This window comes from Diabrotica undecimpunctata, chromosome 9 (assembly GCF_040954645.1).
Source record: "Diabrotica undecimpunctata isolate CICGRU chromosome 9, icDiaUnde3, whole genome shotgun sequence".
Taxonomy (NCBI): domain Eukaryota; kingdom Metazoa; phylum Arthropoda; class Insecta; order Coleoptera; family Chrysomelidae; genus Diabrotica; species Diabrotica undecimpunctata.
In genome coordinates, this window is record NC_092811.1 from 13,825,550 (window position 1) to 13,849,498 (window position 23,949).

The following is a 23,949-nucleotide window of genomic DNA, read 5'->3' on the forward strand; positions in this document are numbered from 1 at the left end:
CTATATTTTTAAGAAACTTGCCACTTTAAGAAAAAAATATATATATTTGTTTAGTCTTGCAAATTGTATCAAATTACCTCCCAATTGGGTAAGTTGTTACGTGGCAGGGGAAATTGTTACACTAGTAACTTTTATACTTTTCAAAGAATATTTTAATTTATCTAATGAAAGAACTTTAAATGAGCTTTATTTATTTATTTTTTATTCAATACAAACTATTGTGTGACATTTTTAAAATTATTTAAATCAAACTGGCAATGTATTCATACAAAAATTGGAAAACCACCACTGCAAAGTTTATGCGCCCACTCCTTACAGTTTACACATTGCACCCATTTCTCTTTTGATTTTGAGTTATTGTACGAATCACAACATATAATGCAGAAATATTCTTCATTTTCTTCATCGCTTTCTTTTGAAACAATTGTCCTTTTGACTTTTTGTTTTTATTTTTTATTAGCTTTTAATTTTCTCAGTTGCTCTTGCTGTAATGATGCTTTCTTTTCAGACGTGTCCGTCAAAATAGCCGTATGTCTTCATTTCCTATTTTGTGCAGTATTTTTTCTGGGTTGAAGCTTTATATTTTCTTTAGGCTCAGATCTATCTGTAATGGATGATGGCAGAAAATCTTCATCAGTAAAAACATCCCTATTAAACGAGAAATGCCAGTTACACGAAAACCGGACTGTATATTTTTTGGAGTTAGAGCTAACGGAAAAGCATTTCCAATAATTGATGGAATGTTATAAATTGTCATTGTAACTCCTGGATGACTTTTCATTCAGCCATTCATCTGACTTATAAATAAATTTTCTTAATGGTCCAAACACCGATCTGTCTAGAGGTTGCAGTCGATGAGAGCAATGCGGAGGCAAGGTCAAGAGAACAATGCCATTTTCCTTGCAATAATCTATTATCTCAACCAACAAATGGGAATCTTGATTGTCTAGTATTAATAATACTGGACTTCTTATGAAAATGTTTCACATAAAATAAGAATTCCACTCTCGTCATTCATCCAGAAGGATTGCTCGTTCCTATACATCCTAGTAGAAGTTCCTCTAGAAGATCTTCAAACCCTGTTGAATGCTGTAAACAACGAATGCACTGAAAAGGGCTTAACAATCAACGCAAAAAAAAAACAAAATGGATGGTGGTCGGAAAAATTAATATCGAAGACTCAGTGCTAAGATTAGATAACAAAATCCTGGAAAGGGTGGAATACTTTAGATATCTGGGTAGCTGGATTGACTGCAGGGTTGAAAGTGACGAGGAAATTTCGACCAGAATAGAACTCGCACGGAAAAACTTTATTAACTGGCGTTCTGTATTATGTAGTAGAAGTCTGTCGTTGACCACACGTCTAAGAGTATTGAAGTGCTACGTCTGGTCCACTTTGTTCTATGGAAGTGAAACCTGGACAACAAAAATAAAAAATCTTAACAAATTAGAAGCGTTTGAGTTATGGTGTTACCGTCGCATGCTCAGAATCCCGTGGACAGCAAACATATCTAACGAACGCGTGCTAGAGACCGTGCACAAAGAGCGAGAATTGATCAACATCATCAAAATGAGAAAGGTCCAATACTTCGGTCATATAATGAGAGGACCTAAATATCGCTTACTCCGGTTAATCATTTAGGGCAAAATCGAAGGAAAACGTTGGGTCGGAAGAAAACAACTGTCCTGGCTGCGTAACATTAGACAATGGACAGGTCGAACGGTCGAGGAACTGTTTCATCTAGCTGCCGACCGAGAATCATTTCATCAGCTTGTCAATATGACGATAGCCAACGGTTGAATACAAGCGCGGCACACAAAGAAGAAGATACATCCTGGTGGTCCATTGGAAACAAAATGTTCTTGATAAGTTTTCCTCGGAAAAATAAACATCGGCGGCACTGAGTTTCCACTGGCATTCACTGCCAGAAGACACACTGTCATTAATGTTCCTCATGCCCCCGAAGTGACCGCCCCCACTTGCTTCACACCTTTTGATGCTATTATTGTTGCAGGTTTTTGAACTGTAGTTACCTCGGTTTCATCTAAGTTGTAAATATTGTTTTCTCCAAGATTGTGCCCATTTAATACATTGGAGAGTTTGTCAAAGAATTAATTTACATTGTGTCTATTAAAGCTTGTGGCTCGCCCTAAGCTCGTAGCCTGGGGTATGGATGGATAACTCATTGTGGCATTTTAAAAAATTTGTTAGCCAGTCAGCACATGCAGTCTCAAATTTGGTCCAGGTATCAGGAACAGTAACGGTACTTTTTAAAGCAACCTGAAAAGCAAGCTTTTGGGGCAAAATCTTTTGGAAAAAGGCCATTATATTTCTTTGAACATTCAGTAACATAAGAAGCTAGTTAATTTTTTTGTACATCGGAGATCTTCCGATTTTTTAAATATCCTGTGGGATATATTTAGCATTTAAAAAAAACAAATTTTAACGAGGCATGTGCTGTACATATGTTCATAGAAAAAAAATTTACGATTTTACTACACTCACTATCAAGCCCAATTTTTTGGATCTTTTTGACGTACACATGAAGCGTCATAAAATTAATTCCATATTCATCCGCTACTGGTCAAAAGGCCCGTTTTCACACTACGTCTTATTGTACGTTTTGTGGGTCATATAAAACGTACGACAAAATGTACGTTTTGTCCAGTGTATGAACACTACGTTTTTCCTTCCGTTTTCTACCCCATTTTTAATTCAGAGTCTTGAGTTGTGTGAAGTTTGTTTAGTGATTTTTTTTATTATGGATGAAACACGGCTGCTTTCTTTTATTTTTTCAACCATAACGATACTATGACTGAGGAAAAAGGGGATGAGGAGGGAAAAGACAAGATGGTCAGGAGAGTGGGCTTCTAAAAAGAAGCCAGCATTCCCACGTCTCCTTACTAAAAAAACTGAGAGGCGAACCAGATGACTGGCGCAATTATTTGCGAATGGACACCTCAGCCTATTGTCAATTGCTAGAGTTGGTAACACCATACATATTGAAATAAGACACCTCATGAGAAAAGCCATTACACCCCATGAAAGACTCACAGCAACTCTCAGATATCTTACAACAGGACGCAGCGTCAAGGACTTAGAGTTCACAACCATAATATCCAAACCAGCGTTAAGCCAAATAATTCCTGAAACCTGTAATGCAATCTACTTGGTTTTAAAACAGAACTACTTAAAAACTTTTATACAATTCAATAAATTCCCCGAGAAATCGTGGATGCATTGCCTCAAATCTGACATTCTTAGGTTTTAAAAAAAAAAATGAAGCGAACTGCCAAATAAGAGTCGTCAAATAAGTCAAGATCGGACGACTTGTCTGAACATGTATTTTCACGTAACGTTTTATCCTATCAGTTCTCGCAAAACTATACTTCTCCCATCATTTCTACGATCTGACCTTCCATTTCGATTCGACAAGACGTACGTTTTGCTGTTTACATGCCACGTTTTATTGTATAGGATTTGTCCTATCCAACAAAACGTACAATAAGACGTAGCGTGAAAACCGGCCTTAAGAGGTCTTTCATTTTCTATCACCTTCACAATAAACAACTGACCCCGGTCTCCCCTACTATTACTTAAACTTTCATATCAATAATTCTATTTCCATATTTTCATTAGCTAAAATTTCAGAAATGAACCTTTTGTCAATTTGTTTCATCCACCCTACATAATTCAATTATAAGGAATTGATTTATTCCTAAGTATTTAACCCATTATTCGCCAATAATGGGTTAAACAATAATTTAAGTAGTACAATATTTATTTAAAATAATTTATTGGTACGTCTCATTTCTTGCATGCTAACTTGGTAATAACAGATGATATCAATAATAAAGGCGGTACTAATAGAATCATCCCATTAGGAGTACTGTGCTATTATTTTAGTTCATTGGTGTAAAGACGATAGAACTGGTTTGTTACTAATTCATTTTTAAGCACTTCCTTTTTATTTTTAGATTTGATTTGACACAATTTGTAGAAAACGTACAACTTTATGATTCACAAAGAATATATTGGACGTGATCATTTTGAAGGTGTGGTCTGTACAGTTTTTGTTTCTTGTCTAAGTAATAAATTCCTATACAGGAGTAATGCATTATTTGGGTCATTTTTAATTTTAATTTATGTAGTAGGTATAGATAAGAATATGTAATTAGTAGGTCCAGAAATATAAAAATATTTTATATTATTCTTATATTAATGTATGGCAGTTAATTCGATAACAAAAAGACAGTGAATTAGTCTGTATTCTTCTCGCTGTATAATTATTTTGTGTGGGATAATTTTTATCAGTTACGCTTAAAAAGTGCAATGAATCATTCACCTAACACCCTATCTGTCGTTAAACCAAAATGACTCAGTCCACTACCGATTTGATAACAACGAGACAATCCAAAATTGAACACGTATCGTTAACATCGTTATTAATAATCGTGGGATGCGGTTTTATTAGTAGCTAATACGTTTATTTTATAATGAATCTGCATCCGGTATAGGTTTTATGAATATTTCGCAATGATATTTACCACTATCACAGGCAAGAAGTTTCCTTTAATGCAACTTATCTGTGACCTTCAACATCCCTCTCCTTCATTCCAGGGTTTATTTATTTGTTGCGTTTTCTGGTATCAAATTTCACTGTATCTTATCAACAGTCGTCCTAAACGTTTATTTACATACATACTTTATATATGTTGTTTTGTATTCTTTTATTTTCTCCTTGATTAAGGTCTTGTTTTACGTTTTTATTTCTCTGTCTACAAGTCGTGTAATATCTTTCACTCGTCCCGTTTTGCTAGTTCTAATTCTCCAGTTGATCCGAAGTTATAAAGATCCGAATATTCCAGTTGATTGTCAAGTATATTCTAATCTACGCATGTGAAACCTGGAAAGTGAGGAAAAACCCTACGTCAACAAAATTTTCTCCAAATTATGCAGCATATGGATGAACAATTGATACAAGAATATGATCCCGATATTTATTTGCTGTTAAAAATCCATCAATATGAGCGAGCTGAGTTCAAAACCCTATTTAAACTCCAGCCCAAACCATCAAAGTTCCTCCTTGGTATCTGTCAATTTCTTGAACTGTTTGATTACCCTCATGCAACCCATTCCTGATAGTTTGAGCAGCGACATTAATGCCATGAATGATTTGAACCTCACTTCTTAGCTGGCTAGCAGTAACATTGTGGTTCCTTAATGCCTGAAGGTGAACAAACCTATCATGTACTGATTGTGTCTTGATACACCAGTGTGTCTTTCCCTTACATCACCAGTTTCTTAAAAACGCTGCTATACCGTCCTACTGTACTTTTGGTAGAATGCATAGTCACAGCTTCTCACACGTCGCGGATGTTCATACCACCCTGTTTCATACCAATACCTCGTAGCTGTGTTTCACGATCAAGATAATTTCTGTGCATATTAACTTACTTAAAACCACTATAACAACAAATTCTAACTACACTTGCAGCAAATTATCTAGGATTGGGTTACAACAATGGGAAATGACAGCGCAAGATCGTGAAAAGGCAAAAGCATCGTTCACTAGCATGAAGCAAATTTTCACCTCTAAAAGCCTCACCCTACCTCGACCACCCAAAATTCATGAAAAAAGTAGAGGCCTTCGAAATGTGGGCTTACCGACGTATATTACGTATATCCTGGACTGAGCACGTGACCAACGAAGAGGTACTACGCCGGATAGGTAAAGAGAGAGAGGTAAGAATAAGTATAAAGAAAAGAAAGTTGGAATACTTGGGTCACGTTATGAGACATAATAAATATAGAGTACTACAGCTGATCGTTCAAGGGAAAATAGACAGCAGAAGAAGTCCAGGGAGGAGAAGACACTCGTGGCTCCAAAACTTGCGGCAATGGTTCGGATTGTCATCTGCTGAACTATTCAGATCTGCCGTAAACAAAATCAGAATAGCCATGTTGATTGCCAACGTTCGGAACAGACAAGGCACATGAAGAAGAAGAAGATCGTAGAAGATGGAGGGCTGTGGTGGCGGCTAAGACTCACCTCGAATTGTAAAGCCAGTCAAGAACAAGAACTTGCAGCAAAAATTTTACAAATATACTTTTAAGTTGAATAGATAAACTTCAAAAAAATTAACTTTTTTTAAGATCAACAAAAACACAAACTGCTATAGTGAATTGTGATAAGATATGCTCATCATCATCCAGTCTTCATTTATTACGTTCACTGCTGGACATAGGTCTCCCTTAAACTCCTCCATTCTATGCGATTTTGGGCTCTTGGATCTCTTGGATCTGTGATAACTACAATCTCATCTGCGAAACAGAGACGGTTAAGCTTTTCGCCTTTTATTGTTAATTCTCTGTGATCCCAATTGACCATCTTAAAGGCATACTTTAATGCCTTTATAAATAATTTCCTTATGCCTTATCCCACGTTTTATTTTTATTGGTCGGTCACGATCTTAATAGTCATAGTGGCATTTTTGTAAACTTTATAAATAAGATCACTATACCTATGGTCAATCCTGCTATCATTTATTGCTTCTATAAGGCTGTCTATTTGATATATAAGATATGTCCTACCATTATTAAATAAGTTTGTTTTTAACCGAAAAATATTGCTCTTTGAAAGTAAACGATTTTCGTTTCTTGTCCCCTTTTGTGACCAGTTTTGATGTCTTTTATATCTATATTTAATTTTTGGGAGGATGTTTATTTGGTACTGAAACATTATACGGATTGATATCGCGAAAATTTCTCAATAAAAATATTCTCGGCAACTGATAAAGATAAAATCGTACACCAACCTCTGAGGTTACTCACAAACGCCAAAATATGTATATTATTAGGTTGGCGAATACTAAAATCCTGTCCCAAGTTATTTTAAGTAATTGAGAATGAATTAATTAATTTATATGGTCTAAGTGACTCACATCGTACAGAATTCTTGTTGTGCAACACTTACACTGAATAAAATGAGTATTGTGCGTTTTAAAATATTTATGTCCAGGTAAATATTATTTGTAGTATGTGTTTTGTGTTTGTGAAAACTGCGCGTAACAATTCAGATAAGTTTTTACTTATAACTTTAGTACTTATTTTTACTATAGTTAAAAAATGTCTGTGAGAACATATACTTGTGTTTATATACCTAGCTTAATTTCAGGAAATTTAATAAATGTTTACTAATTCTCGTACTATATGTATGGGTCATGTTTAGTAGGTACATTAAATCTATTAGTCCTACTAGTACAGTATTGGTGAAATTCAAATGGGATCGTATCAGGACTCTCAGCTTTACCACTTTTTAAAGATGTTATTACTCTTCTGAACTCTGAAGTCCATTATATCTGGATAAAAAAGCTTGATTCATTTTGCATTCATAACCTTCCACTAGAATCTTGAAAGAATTTTCCACGTTACAATTTACTTACTTTCATTGCTAAATCTCATTTGCAATCGACTTCCTGATTTTTTTTTGTATGCCTTTGAGTCCCTTTGCTCTGTCATTTATCGTAATATTTTTCTATTTGCCCAGTGGCATTACATTGTCCCACAAATACTATATTTCGTCGCGGCTTTCTGGTCATTTCCAAGACTTGCCATACCATTGATCATCGCTCCATCCTGGTATCACTCCAGGGTAAAGATGATCTTCATAGAAAAATAAAACATACTTACCAATATTTTTTAACATCATCTAATTCAGAGGTTTTACCTATTTCAGCAATACTTATTCCAAGAGAACCTAAGGCGAGTTTTTCATTAAGTTCGCTTTCTTCTTCCATCGTTGTCTAAATCATCTGTGATTTCTGGCTCAACAGTTTGATGTGGTTTGGAAGTTAATGCTTCAGTTATATCTTCTAAATTATTTCAGAATGGGTAATACTTTGACCTGCTGGAATAGTTATTTTCTTTTTCTTCCCATGTCTTAAACTGTGTGTCTGCATGAAAGTGTTTTCAATGTCCAATTATTATTTGTTGTATCACTATCAGTTATCATATTGGATTGCTTAGTTGTTTTTAATTGCTCCAAAAGCAGTGTTACATCGCAAGGAACGATACCATATTTCCTAAATCCCGATTTAAATATATCATCGCTATTCTATTGTATTTTTTTATCATTAACCGTAAAAGCGTTGGAAAATGCTGTTTCTCAAGTACATTTGATCAACTACTTACATGAGTTTTCTTTAAATTCAAATAAAATTTCTCTACAGACCTTCCTCATTGGATCAAATAATGCAATATCTAACGGTTGTGTAACGTGGGTACTATTCGAAGGCAAGCATATAAAACGAATGATGTTTTCGACACAAATCCAGAACTTTAACATTATTATGAGAGGAAAAATTGTCTCCTAAAACGATCTTCTATCTCAGATTTTTTTTAATCCTGGGCAATAGAATAGTATCAAACCAATTTGCAAATGTCTGTGGTTCGAACCAACCAGATAGACTATTTGCATAACGCTTACCAGGGGGCCATTTTCAGTCCAGGTGTCCCACAAATGATTCGATTTTTACACCACATAAGGAGGTAATAACTCACCAGCTGCATTTCCACACATCATAAGAGAAATTCTACTGAAATTTAATATTGCTTCAGGATATTTAACCCCACGTTTAGTTATTACCTTGTTTTGGTCCGGGATCATCTGTTAAGTTAGTTTCGTCATAATTGTCGCTTCACACCAGTTAATGTTTGTTTTAAATTTTCTATATATTCAGTCATTTGGTCTGTATTTAGTGCTGCTCTATTTTTTTATGTTTGAGGCCATCCTTGCATTAAAGTCCTTATAAGGACTTAAAAATGATTTGATCTAATCCATACCTGGGCTGTTATACTTACAGCGAGTTATTTTTTTTTTCTTGGCGATTTAAATAAATCTTGATTATTTGCCGCAATTCCACTCCAGTAACAGGAAAACTAGCATCTCTAAGGCTATAAATGCATTGTACAAAACATCTTTCCTCTTTATAAGAGAATATTGATGTGTATCCAGGTTTCCAGCGTGTACATCTTTTAATTTGTAAAAAACAGTTCTCCTTGGTATATTAAAGGATTCAGCGGCAACTCTTGTACTCATGCCATCTTTTATTGCTGACAAACATGCCTTCAATTCTTCTGAGTGGTCTGCGAAATTTCAGTTTCCTTTAATAACGTCTGGACATTTGCTGAAAACCATTTTCCCATTTACTATTTGGGGATACTTTGCACCACTTGCAAGTTATCGGTGCAAAGTATACTCAATGCCACGTGTTAAGTGGTCATATAAACAATATTTTTTTGTAATTGCTATCCTGGTTTAATACCGTTATTTTAACAACTTGGTTATGGTATATGCCACTAAACGTGTACTTACCAATTTTTGTCCGCTGGGACTGTCTGCACAGTATGATTTTGCAAAGCCAGAAAATAATAGATTTTTTTCGAGGTTAATATTCGATCAGTTTATAACGTTCTATTGACGTTCTTCGATTGTAGAAATCATACCATTCAAAATCCTAATTTTCTTTTAATCTTTGCGCACGTGTCAACTGTTTTTTGATTTTTATCCTGTTTGTGTAATAGAATTCAAAAAATCTTTTATTTTCTTTTAAAGCTATAGAATTTTTAATATTGTAAATTTTGAATATTTTTTTTTGTTGCAGAGTCCCCGTCTTTCGGACTCCGACACTTCCGACAGTCACAGTGACGGCGAAGTGCCGACATCTTTATTACCTACCTCGAGGGGGTTGTTAAACAACCACCATCATCACAGGTAAGTTTAAATTAAGTGAAATGTATTTATTTTTTAGCTATGATGTATAAGTTGGTTCCCAACGGGTGTTATTTTCGTTAAATTTAGAAGGAAAACTTTAGAAGAAAGAAATTATGTAAATGACCCATAGATGGAGCAATTAATACATTTTTCTCTATTAAATAACTATACCAAATTTGACGACATATTAGATCTGCTACTTGATATGGCACTGTTATTCAATGACAAATAAACTGGGAATGATAAGGCAAGGGGCCGCCAACTAATTTTTTCTGAAATTACCGCGGCATCTATTACGAATCGAAAAAATATCAGACAACACGTTTACTTTTCCAAATCTGCAATAAAAATGAGTTGTTTATTTAGGATTTTAAATTTGCACCCCACTTCACCACCAGGGGCTAGGGTTGGGGGTTGTATTGGGTGTCATTCGATAGATTTTTAATACATATTAAACATATATTTTTTGGATATACATTTGGCAGTGTATTTCTTGATATATTAGACCGTTTCGTAAGATTATCTCTTTGAGGAATTCTTTGAAGATATTTCAAAGATGTCCCAGCCCGACTCCCAGGAATGGGAGTGACCAGGGATGAGAGAGAGGTCATGTTTGATGTTATCCGATAGATTTTTGAAAAATATTGAACACATATTTTTTCGTTTTCTATATCAAACTCGCAAAATATTCGACCATCTCGCTTTTTTTCACCGTAAAAACTTTACAAAATTTTATTTAGTTAATGTACAGCTAGTTCCTAAAAAAATACGACTTTTAAAGCACATTTTGTAGAAAATTGAGCAGTGCATTTTGAAGGATAAATACTTGGCTCAAATACTCAAAAAATGGCTCCACATGCTAGAAAAGAACTAAAAGCAAGAATTGTAATGAAATTAGAAGATGGTTGGTCACTATCTACCGTAGCGAAGCATTTTAACGCAAGCAAAACAACAGTTTTTGATATTAATAAAAGATGGAGAGAACAAGAAACTCTCGAAAGAACGCAAGGTACTGGAAGACCAAAAATATCTAACGGTCATGAAAATCGTACGCTTTTGGAGAGAGATGGAGTTGATAGATGTCATTTTAGCGCCAATGTATGGGGACGGATTTCATTTAGAGGAATGGGAATGGTATGGCGTATAGATGGCAAGTTTGTTGAGCAGACTTATCTGAATATTCTAGGAAACATCATGTTTCCTAGTGTACAAAAGTTGTTTCCAGAAAATAATTTTATCCTCCAACAAGGATAATTGTCCTGTTCACACTGCAAATATAATAAACCAGTGGCTCCAGAATAACAATATCGAAATTTTACCATGGCCCAGCTATAGTCCAGATTTAAACCCAATCGAGAATGTGTGGTGGGTTATTATAAAACGGTTGTATCGGCGTAATTTTATACCTCAAATTGCTGAAGAGCTGTGGCACGGTATACAACAGGTTTAGGAAGAGCTCTCTGATAAAGATGACTTCATAATTTCTTTCACGCAGATGGACCGAAGACTACAAGTTGTTATCAATGCTGATGGAGATCCTCGCTTTCTTTCGAGAGTTTTTTGTTCCCTCTTTTACGGTTAACTTTTATGGATAATGGAAAAAAACTACAATTTTATTTTATAATACGTTATAGTTTTATACAGGGTGCGAGAAAAGTAGCAAAAACGGTCCAATATTTCGCAAAATTATATAGAATAAAAAAGACTGAAAAAAAACGTGTTCAATATTTTTCAAAAATTAATAGAATAACATTAAACATGACACCTTATCCTTATTTCGTGATCTGAGGTTGAAATTTCAAACAGTAACCCCTATTTTTTATTGCAGATTCGGAAAAATTCGTAAAAAACTCTGTTCACCACAATAAAAATTAAATTTTTCTGCAATTGCAGCGCCATGTATTACGAATCAAAAATAGTTGGGATAACACTTGTTTACTTTCCGAATCTGCAATAAAAAATTGAGTTTTCCATTTAGGATTTTAAATTTGCACCCTGTCTCACTACCAGAGGATAAGGTTGGGGATCCTATTGGGTGTTATTCGATCGATTTTTGAAAAATATTAAACACCTGTTTTTTGGTAATTTATTTGGCAGTATATTTCTCTAGAGATTAGACCGTTTCCATGATTTTTCTAGGGTATCAGGATAAATCGCTTTTCCGTAAAAAAATGTCTCGAATTTGCATAAGGAATCCAAATCTGTAATAAAAAATGGGAGTTCCTATTTAAGATTTAAAAGATGTCCCCAGATCCACACCAATTATAGGGGTAGGAAGTCATGTTTAATGTTAACAGATGTTTTCCAAAGAGGAAAGGTAAAGGACAGACGCAGCTTGGAGAATATTTACTAATATATAGTGGGGTCCCGAAATAAGAAAGAGCAAAGGAAGGTGTAGCAATAATGATCAAAACAAAATATAAAGATCAAATTAAAGAGTGCCAGTACATATCTCAGAGAATACTTTTAGTAAAAATTAGGGCGAACAGCAAAATTATTAACATAATAGGGAAATATGCACCAGAGGACTGCAAACCTGACAGCGATAAAGAAGTATTCTATGATGAGCTACAAACATTAGTGGAAAGAGAAGTGAAGCAAAATGAATTACTTATATTATTGAGAGATTTCAATGCCAGAATAGGAGACGAAGTAATACCAGGAATTAAACAAAGGTTTAATGAAAGAGTTATCAATGAAAACGGAAAGAGAATGGTGGAATTCTGCACATCAAACGAACTAAGGATAACCAACACATTTTTTGATCATAAAATTCAACACAAATACACGTTTGAAAATACAAGAGGACATAGATCAATGATAGATTATGTGGTCACAAACAGAAATATTCACCATAAACAGATAGTGAATGTGAGAAGTTTGACGTCACCCAATGTGGGAAAAGATCACTATTTGGTACTTGGTGAAATTAGATTCAATGAAAGATGGAAAGAGAAGCTTAAACAAACCAATTCAGAGGAAATAATAAAAATGGAAAATTTAAGAGATGACTCCATAAATTGATTATATCAAAAAAGGCTAGAACAGAAAATACTAATGAGGAATATCGAAAATATAAGCACTGTAGAGACTAGCTGGAGAAAACTTAAGAAACATATTCTGGATGCTGCCCGAGAAGCACTTGGAACGAAAATAATAAACAAAAAGTGGTCAACGAAAACACCATGGTTTACACTAGAGGATAAACAAAAATGTCACCAAAAAAAGAAAGCTTTCCTAAAATAGAAGTAAAAAAAAAACGAATGAATCATATGAAGAATATAAAAGAATAAGAACTGAAACTCATCAAATGGTAAGAAAAACAAAAACAGACTACTGGGAAAGATTCACAAAAGGACTAGAGATGGATTTCTATGGACAACAGAAACAAGTATGGAAGGAATAAATAAATTAAAAAACAGAAAGTCACCAGGAGAAGATCAAATACCAAATGAACTCTTATAATATGGAGGTAATCATCTTGTACAACAACTGCAACTTCTTATTAATAAAATAATCACCACGAACAGAATACCAGATGAATGGAGGAGAGCGATCATGGTAATGTTCTTCAAAAAAGGAGATAAGAAAGACCCCAATAATTATCGAGCAATAAATCTATTAAATACAACACTCAAATTGACAACAAGAATAATAGCGACAAAAATAAACGAACGAATATCTCTGCAAGAGGAACAGCAAGGATTTCGGAGAGGAAGATCATGCACGGATGCAGTTTTTGTAATAAGACAAATAAAAGAAAAGTCGCTGGAATACAACAAACCAGCATATATGTGTCTGATAGATTTGAAGAAAGCGTTTGATAGAGTGGGAATTCGGGACGCGATACATTTATTATATGAAAAGGGAATATCACTGGATTTAGTAAAAACCATTGAGAATATATATAAAGATAACATAGATATGGTAAGATGTAAAGGAAAACTATCGCAACCTATCAAATATGAAACTGGCATTAGACAAGGAGATTCGCTGAGCCCATTAATATTTAATCTGATAATGGATGAAATCATAAAGAAAGTTAAAAAAAGAAGAGGATATAGAATGGGAGAAAAGGAAATAAGGATAATATGCTACGCCGACGACGCCATAATAACAGCCGAAAATGAAGATGACCTACAAAGATTAATTAAAGAATTCGAAGATACGGCGCTCATATACAACATGGAGATCTCAACAGAGAAAACTAACGCGATAGTGATATCAGCGGAACCGAGAAAATGTAAACTAGTCGTAAATAACAAAATAATAGAACAAGTGATGGAAACTGAATATTTGGGAATAAAACTGTCAAGCTACGGAAAAGTGGAAGAAGTACAAAAACAAGTGAACATGGCAAACAGAGCAGCAGGATGTCTCAACAACACAATCTGGAGAAACAAATACCTCACAACGGAAACGAAAACCAGAATATATCAATCAACAATAAGACCGATAATGACGTACACACTGGAAACAAGAGCAGATACGGCGAAAACACAAAGACTACTGGAAACAACAGAAATGAAAGTCTTACAAAAAATAACAAACCAAACTCTAAGACACAGAGTAAGAAGTGAGGAAATACGAGCGAGATGTGGTATAGAGGAAATAAACAAGTGGACCAAAAGAAGAAAAGTGGAATGGAATCAACACATCGAAATAATGACAGAAAATAGAATAGTTCGAATAGCAAGAGACAAATCGCCAAATGGAAGAAGATCATTGGGACGACCGAGGAAAAGATAACCAGAACGTCAATTGAGGCTAAAAACCGAAGTAAAACAGGCATTTTGCCTAATTATGAAGTAGGAAGAAGAAGAAGAAGATTTTTGAAAAATATTGTACACATGCTGTTTAGTTTTTTTATACTACTAAGGATAAAAGAACCGCTTCTTTTCTCACACCCTAAAAATCACCCCAAAACTGGTTAGAAAATTTTATTTAGTTAATGTACCTTCGATAAATATATAAATTCGCTGTTTTTGTGGCCAACAGATGTTTCCGATGACATGGCGGCATGGACAAATATTATCACATGGTCTAGTATTTAGTTATAGTATAAAGTCATTTTTTTTTGACAGATAAACAACTTTTTATTGTATTAATTGCTTTATATTTCGTAGATCTAACATTCAACAACCGCTCCCGCCGCAAGCGGCAATGACAACGATAGAAAACATGTCGATGGCTGCCCTGGCAGTGGCGGCGTTATCGGGAGGGCCGAGTCCCGGAGGCACTCCCACGCCCAATCTGCCTTTCTACAACCCCACCATTCTCAACCACAACTGGTACCTGGCTAACGTCGCGAGATCTTTTCAGACAGTGGCGACCTTAAACGACGTCGAGAAAAGCAACGGAGGGGGAAACATCGCCAGTGGAGAGCAGCCCTTGGACCTCAGCAAAGGGTCCGTGAACAACATCCATACTCAAGAACAGAAGATTCCGACGGGAAATCATGTCAGGTTGTCATCGTTAGACTCCAGGCATATTTTCAAGTAAGTTGTTTGTATTCTTGTTGTTCTCCGGAGACAAATGCTTCGAGTACATTACTCTTCAAGAATTTATTTCGGATTCCTCGTTCTGACTATTATTTTGTTTATTTGTCAATGAGACCGAATAAGTGCATTTAAAAAGTTCTGCTGTATGCCACAATTTCTGGGAATTTTTATTTTTTATGAGCTTTTTGGTTTTCCGTACTTACTGTATGAAATAAGCTACTACGTAAAATTAAACGTAATAATGTCAATTCCCATTTCAGGTTAAATAGTAATGTTTTGATCTTAAATAATTATAGAAAATTTTTATTGGACATCTGCACTTCTTAGTTCATAAAATACACATACACAACATAATGTGCTTTTAATATGGATCTCTAGGTGCTTGAAATATGGATCTCCTAAGAGCACTATCGTACAAAGGGTACTAATGGAGAAGGTTGTCAGTAGGATATATTTAAAAAAAAATCTCAAATATAATGCTCTTATTCCACTCCAGGGCAGTCGTTATGTGCCCAAAAGTTGCCCAAAAATTTCACATAATGCAATAAACCTTACCACGGTGGTCGTCTGTGAACAACATATCACAAAGCATGTAGGAAGCCTTGCTGTTATAGAGTTCATCCTATTAAATGAACTAGGTAGATTCTAGTATCAGACTTCATCACTTTCAAATTAGTTATTATTATTTGTCCCATTTTAGCTGCCTCTTCCAGAGATTCTTAAACAAACTCCTCTGATTCCACCATTTTGCTTATTGCCTTGATTATTTAATCTTGTAACTTATTTAGTTACAAGAGGCTTACAAGTAGTTATTGTAAATATTTGATTGGAACTGGATGCATGTCTTTCGAAAACACTCTCGAAAACCTACGGAGACTCTCATACAGATCTAACTAAAGGAATATAAGTAGAAAAATATAACGTCAGATACACTTACTCCAAGAAAACTCACAACCATTCACTTCTACTGCTTACTACCTCTGGAGAACTACCAGAGAATAACGACCGTTCCCTTGAACTCTTGGGAAAACAACTGATTATCTTTTTTCCCTCAAAAACCTAGCTAAACTCTCATTCCTACATACCTATCCCACTTTTTTCAATCTCCTCCAATTAAAGTTCGTCACACTTATCCCCATCTACCATTTAGATAACAAACAACAATTTTACCTACAATTATAAGTTTCCTAAAAACTATTAACATGCTAATCGGTTTCTACAAATTCTTAAGAACTAACGGAGAATTATATTTTCTAAATATTTCTATTCTATTGTCTTATTGTATCTCGACGTACAAAAGTTAAAAAACACAAAATGAAAGACGACATGTTAAAACAGTCGTCGTTGCAAACTTGATTTCAGTCACATTTCACGAGCAGAAAGAGAAAGTGGGAGGACAATTATTGTTTAATAGTTTGAAGAAAATACAAAAAACAACTTTCAAACTAATGTCTAACAAAATACTGTTTATGAATTTTGAGTACTACCAACTGTATTACCAACTTGAAATTGAGCGGGAAATTACAAATATTATTTATAACATAAACAATAAAAAGAAAATAGTATTTAGTAAATAGGTTTAGAAAAAACAACCAAACAAAACAAAACTGAATTAATAACTGAAGTTTGACCAAAAAATTCAATTAATAAAGAAATTTTAAAAAAGAGAAAAGAAAACTCTGAGATGCAAAATAGCTCAGTTACAAGTCAATATAAAATTGTAAATTTTGCCAAGATTCTGGATCTCAGATCTTTTATTCAGATTGTTATTATCACTCTTATTCAGTATTTTGTTAGACATTAGTTTGAAAGTTGTTTTTTGTATTATAATACAACTATTAAACAATAATTGTCCTCCCACTTTCTCTTTCTGCTCGTGAAATGTGACTGAAATCAAGTTTGCAACGACGACTGTTTTAACATGTCTTCTTTCATTTTGTGTTTTTTAACTTTTTAACGTATGTATTAATTTTCAAAGTGTTTTTTTAAACAGTAACATTTTTAGGGTTAGTTGCAATTTCAGTACATATCATGTTATTTAACGTTGTTATTTATGCCACGAATCTTACATTCGGGTAAGTTTTTTATTGCATCATTCAAATTGTTACAACATAGAAATTTTCTTTGTACACCTTGATAAAGGTGGCAAAAATCCACCGAAAGCTTGGATTCAGAATAAATAGTACGCCTTAGCAAAGCTCTATTTTTTATTGACTACCACACCCAAAAAGAAAAAAGTATTTACATATTTTTTCCAAACCAGTCAAAAAAATTTTGGACTATATATATATATATATATATATATATATATATATATATATATATATATATATATATATATATATATACAGGGTGTCCCAGACTAATTTACCCACACTATATCTCTTAAACGAATAGAGATTTTCGAATGAGACAAAAAGTGGTCTATTCTACTTGTAATACACTTAAATATGGCGTAGAAAAAATCATCCCCTAAATATTAATCCCTTAGTTACAACCCCTAACTTTATATTTTTTTATGGCACCCTGTATATTTTTTTTATAGTTTTGGATGTGGTCTTCTATCGTCTATTCAACAGATTTATTAAAAATAAAATCGGTTTGTAAATAATCAAGAAATCAATTTATTTTTTATTTTTGTTAATGAAGTGTCCCAGATTAATTTATCCAGGCTATATTTATTAACAAAATAGAGATTTTTTTAAAGGGACAAAAACTGATCTATTCCATTTGTAATACACTTTAATATGGCGAAGAAAACATCATCCCCTAAATATTCATCTCTTTGTTACAACCCCTAACTTAAATTTTTTAATGGCACCCTGTACATTTTTTATAGTTTTGGATGTGGTCTTCTATCGTCTATTCAATCGATTTTTGTAAAAATAAAATGGGTTTGTTAAGTACCGAGAAAATATTAGTTTATTTTTTATTTTTGTTAAAATAATCAAGATAGCCTTAAAAAATAGAATAGAAAAGAAATATTATGCTTTATTATCATTGAAAATTTTACTATTTTAACTACGTAGTATAACTTCTTACGTGCGTACGAAGTACACAGTCTTTTTATTTAAACGTTATTTTTAATTTTTCAAAATTTAACTAAATTAAATGTTCGAATTGTAACCCACCTGCTGCAACACACATTTCGAATCGTTCCAGAAGATTTCTGGTACATGTGGCTCGAATCATTTCTGGAGTAATTTGGCGACATGCTTGTCTTATTTTTCCTTTTAATTCCTCTAAATTTTGCGGTTTTGATTGACAAACAATATCTTTTATCGCTCCCCAAAAGAAAGAGTCAAGAGGTGACAAATCATATGAACGTGCGGCCCACATAATTTCTGGAGAGTTGTTTGCTATCCAGTGGTTATCAAAACGGTTTTGTAATTGGTCGCTAACGATTCTCGCATTATGTGGAAGAGCTTTGTCTTGTTGCCACCACATTTCTTGACGCTCATGAAGAGGAATATCTTCTAGCAAATCGGGTAGAATGTTTTCTAAAAAGTCTAAATATCGAACACCTGTTAGAGTGCCGTTAAAAAAGTAAGGACCTATAACACGGCCATTAAATAAACCGCACCACATATTTATACCCCAAATATTCTGAAATCTTGTTTCTATCATCCAATATGGGTTCACGGGAGACCAATAATTGGAATTGTGATGGTTGACAACACCATTATTGTGAAATCTAGCCTCATCACTTCACAATATTTTTGATAAAAAAAGTGGATCATCACTGATTTTTAACATCATTTTTGCAATAAACTCGACGTCTTTGGTCATCACCAGGCTGTAATCCTTGAACTAGGTGCACTTTAAAAGGATGGTACTTAAAATATTTGAGAATTCTATTCACAGAACTTTTTGGAATGCCACATTCACTGGCGAGGGTTCTAACAGACACCTTGGGATTAAAATTAACATATGCTAGTACATTAATAAGGTTTTGGTTACATCTTACTGTGCGTTCAATTGTACCTCTTTTATTATCAGGAAAATGTCCCTGTCTAAGTGAGCGTTCCAAATTCTTAAAGGTTTTTTCGCTTGGAATGTTTTGATTTGGAAACCTTTCTTGATATAATTGTCGGGAAATTCTCCTATTTTTTAGGCATTCTCCATAAATCAAAATGATATCAACGTACTCGTCAGGCGAAAATAAATAAGGCATATTGAAATGTTATAGATACACAATTACAACAAATATAATTATTACTGGTCTAATACCAAACGTCAAAAATAATAATTGTTGATTTAACAGATCAAATCATGGCAACCTAAATTAAGGGTAATATCCAAGACGTAAAATAACCGCAAAAGTTTTTCAAATATTGTATTTTGTTAATTTTTGCACACTGGAAGATAACGTATATACAAAGACCAAATTTTGAAAAATTAAAAATAATGTTTAAATAAAAAGACTGTGTACTTCGTACGCACGTAAGAAGTTATACTACGTAGTTAAAATAGTAAAATTTTCAATGATAATACCTAAAGCATAATATTTCTTTTCTATTCTTTTTTTTTAAGGCTATCTTGATTAATTTAACAAAAATAAAAAATTAACTGATATTTTCTTGATACTTTACAAACCCATTTTATTTTTAAAAAATCGATTGAATAGACGATAGAAGACCACATCCAAAACTATAAAAAATGTACAGGATGCCATTAAAAAATTTAAGTTAGGGGTTGTAACTAAGAGATGAATATTTAGGGGATGATGTTTTCTTCGCCATATTAAAGTGTATTACAAATGGAATAGACCAGTTTTTGTCCCTTTAAAAAATCTCTATTTTGTTAATAAATATAGCCTGGATAAATTAGTCTGGGACACTTAATTAACAAAATTAAAAAAAAAATTGATTTCTTGATTATTTACAAACCGATTTTATTTTTAATAAATCTGTTGAATAGACGATAGAAGACCACATCCAAAACTATAAAAAAATATACAGGGTACAATTAAAAAAATTAAAGTTAGGGGTTGTAACTAAGGGATGAATATTTAGGGGATGATTTTTTCTACGCCATATTAAAGTGTATTACAAGTAGAATAGATCACTTTTTGTCCCATTCGAAAATCTCTATTCGTTTAAGAGATATAGCGTGGGTAATTTAGTCTGGGACACCCTGTATATATATATATATATATATATATATATATATATATATATATATATATATATATATATATATATATATGTAGACGTGTAATAAAAAGTGGAATCAAAAATAAAGTTTAATAAAACCGCAAAGTTACGGCTCCATTTTGGTTCAAATACCATTTTGCTTCTATAAAAATTATTGACGAAATCTCTAGTGCATTTTATTAAACCAACTGAGATTAAGGAACCGAAATAGTTATAGTACGTGCACTTTAAAATACGCCATAAAAGTCCCAATTCCGGAAAATGGAGTCATAACGTCTAGATATTTCTCATTTATTGCCCCATTTATCTTTAGTATTTTACTATAATATGAAAACTAGATTTAGAGCCCGGTACACATTCGTATAGTAATGTTCGAATTATATATCCTTATTACACAGTTCATGCGGGCGAGGCGACATACTTTGGAAGATCTTTGTTCCAAGATAACATACAAGGCGATAAATAAAGAGTCTACGTATTTCTTATTAATAGGTATAACGAAACTACACCATTCTTTGTATTCCAGGGTCATTAACAGGAAAAAAGTTCGGAAATCGGTATATAATAACCAGAATTTACTTTACTGAAATTTTCATCAATTAATAAGCTTTATAAATTATTCTTCCAGGCTTTTTCGTGCTTAATATATTAATGGACAGCGTTGTGCATAACTCGACCAAGCGTCAAAACACACTTTTGAGATAAATGGCTTCAAAGTTTGTGGTTTCTTAAAAATATATTTATTAATATAATCGCACAAAATTGTAAAAGAAGAATGATCACCTACAACTCTTTTTGGCTGCAACGTTTCAATATAATCGGAGCTACCTATTCTAGAAAAAAGAAATAAATAAATAAATATGTATAATATATTACCTTATTGGTCTATATTTATTTTACTATTCAATAACATTAATTCCAATGTAGTTAAAAATAATGTATCAAAAAACAAATGAAAGTATACAGAGTTTTTAAACTGAGAAAAACTAAAGAAAATCATTTTAAATAAAAAAAAACATTTTTAATCTACATACTGAAAAGAATCATTACAAAAATTACCAAAAAAAATGTACAATGTGTTAGATTGCTAACTTTATTGTTCATCTATTGGAAAATTGAGTTCACCCTTAAATCCTTTAGTGTCATCTTTCACATCATTGTTAATAAACAAGGACCTATACAGTGGTTTTGCATCTACTTGTATAAACTGCAGCAAAGATTTACACATGCAGATAATACAAAAGTAATTACAATATATATAATTACAAGGATTTATACCAAAATAATGAAAGAGGAAAAAAAAACTTACATATGTCCTTCTTCTTCTTCTTCTTTTGGCATCATAACCCTGGATGGGTCTTTGCCTGTCTGGCTATGTCCTTCCATTCAGATCTCTCTTGTGCCCTTCTTCTCCATTGTCTTATGTTCATTGTTTTCAGGTCGTCTTCCAAGTCATCCAACCATCTCGTTCTGGGCCTTCCTTTTTTTCGCCTTCCTATGGGCTTCCATTGTAACATTTTCTTAGTTGTTTTTGCATCGCTTTGTCTCTGCACATGTCCCAGCCATGACAGTCTTTGACTTTTCACAAATCTTACAATGTCATAACCTTCATTTAACTCATTAACCTCGTCGTTTCTCCTGATTCTCCATGTGCCATCTTCCTCTTGTACCGGGCCATATACTTTCCTCAGTATTTTTCTCTCGAATGTCCTGAGTTGGGCTTCATCTTTTTTCGTCATTACCCAAGTTTCACATCCATAGGTTACTACGGGTCTAATCAGTGTTCTGTAGATAGTCATTTTGGTTCTTTTGTCTAATAATTTCGATGTCATCAATCTTTTATTAGCATAGTATGTACGATTTCGCTAATTTCGCTACTTACGGAGTTATTCTTTTGACTGTCATATACTTCGTTTTTGCTTCGTTTATTTTGAGACCTCTTTTTCTTGCTTCAGGATCAATTTGTTTGAACACTTCCATTAGTCGTGGCTTATTCCTACTAATGATGGCTACTTACATATATGTCCTATCTTTTTACAAAATCCGTTTCTACAAAACTTACAAATGTTACTGGGCTATAAACTGTGGCAAAAAAAATTATTAAAGCAATTATTATTATTATTAAGAAAATGTCTGTCTTTACTTTGAAATTTAATCACAGAAAAAGTTACCTGATTTCACCAAAATGAACTTTTACTTGTAAACCGGATCTCACTGGACTTTAGAATTTCTGGGAGAACTAGACTGCATCAATGGTCTGGAATGACGAACACAAACAAAGGTTGAAATGGCACTATGGCTTGGCTTCTTACCAAACCGGAATAGGTACAAGTGGATACAATGGCAACATTTCAAAACTCACTTTAACTGTACTTATTAATTGATTTCTAACTCCTTGGAGTTAGAAATGAAAGAGGCGACCTGCTGTGTGAATTCTGCCAGGAGAACGGTTTTGTCGTTATTAACACATGGTTTCAGCTCCCACCTCGTAAGTTATATACTTGGAAATCATCAGGAGACCGTCCAAATAGAATAATTAGAAACCAAATGGACTACGTTTTAATAAACAGAAGATTTCGTAACGCTATCAAAAGAATCGCAGCATATCCAGGTGCTGATATTGCATCCGATCATAATCCGCTAATAGCAGATGTGAGGTTAAAACTAGCAAAAATTAAGAGAACAAATACAAACACCAGCACGCCTATAAATACAAGAGAACTGATGAGAGACGAAAATCTGAAGAAGAGTTATGCAAATCAAATTAATGAAAGAATGCGAGTAATACAACAAAATGATGATATCGAAGAGATGGTTAATGATATTAAAGGAACGATTCTGGCAGTAAACAGGGAAGTTAAAACACAGATCAGAAAGATAAAGCATAACGAATGGATGACGGACGAAATTATGGATCTAATGGAAAAGCGAAGGCAACATAAACAACAACGTAATCAAGACAAATATAAACAGATACACAAAGAAATTCGCCGGAAAAGTAAGAAAGCAAAAGAACTTTGGATGGTGGAAAGGTGCAACGAAATAGAACAATTGCAGGAAAAAGGAGATAGCCCAAGTTAGCCCAAGACTCCAGAACAGATCAGAGGTAATGTAAGTCGAAAAAACTTCACCAGCTACAGGGGGTCATGTAAGATGCCCCCATCTTCAGTTTTTAATAATCAATAAGTTAAGTCTATTGCATTTACCTTGATAAAACCATGAGGATTATATTTTAATACGGATGTCCTTCGAAAGTTTTTTTTTAAGTGGCCATACAATGTTTTTTAACAACTTTTTATTTAACTGATGATGGAATGATTTAATTCCGAAAAGATCTTCTTAAAATAAAAATTTAAGCTTGTAATAAGCAATTTTTTTATACCTTAATACACACGAACACCACGTGCTTTGTAAAAAGGAGATAGTTTTGGACTACATAAGAAGATCAAAGAAATATCGAATATACACAAAAGCCACCACAGAACAAGAATACGCAACGACAGAAACGAATACATA

The 23,949-nt window shown here is 33.5% G+C and overlaps 1 protein-coding gene across 7 annotated transcripts in view; it reads left to right on the forward strand.

Moving 5' to 3' along the window:
- The window catches only part of LOC140449565 (mushroom body large-type Kenyon cell-specific protein 1-like), a 477,667-nt gene that overhangs the window by 379,303 nt on the left and 74,415 nt on the right, over positions 1-23,949 (forward strand). For all 7 annotated transcript variants that reach the window (XM_072542769.1, XM_072542770.1, XM_072542771.1 and 4 more), the window contains 2 exons: positions 9,667-9,776; positions 14,903-15,274. In XM_072542769.1, the coding sequence (XP_072398870.1) occupies positions 9,667-9,776; positions 14,903-15,274 (482 nt within the window). The remainder of the gene's footprint in view (positions 1-9,666; positions 9,777-14,902; positions 15,275-23,949) is intronic.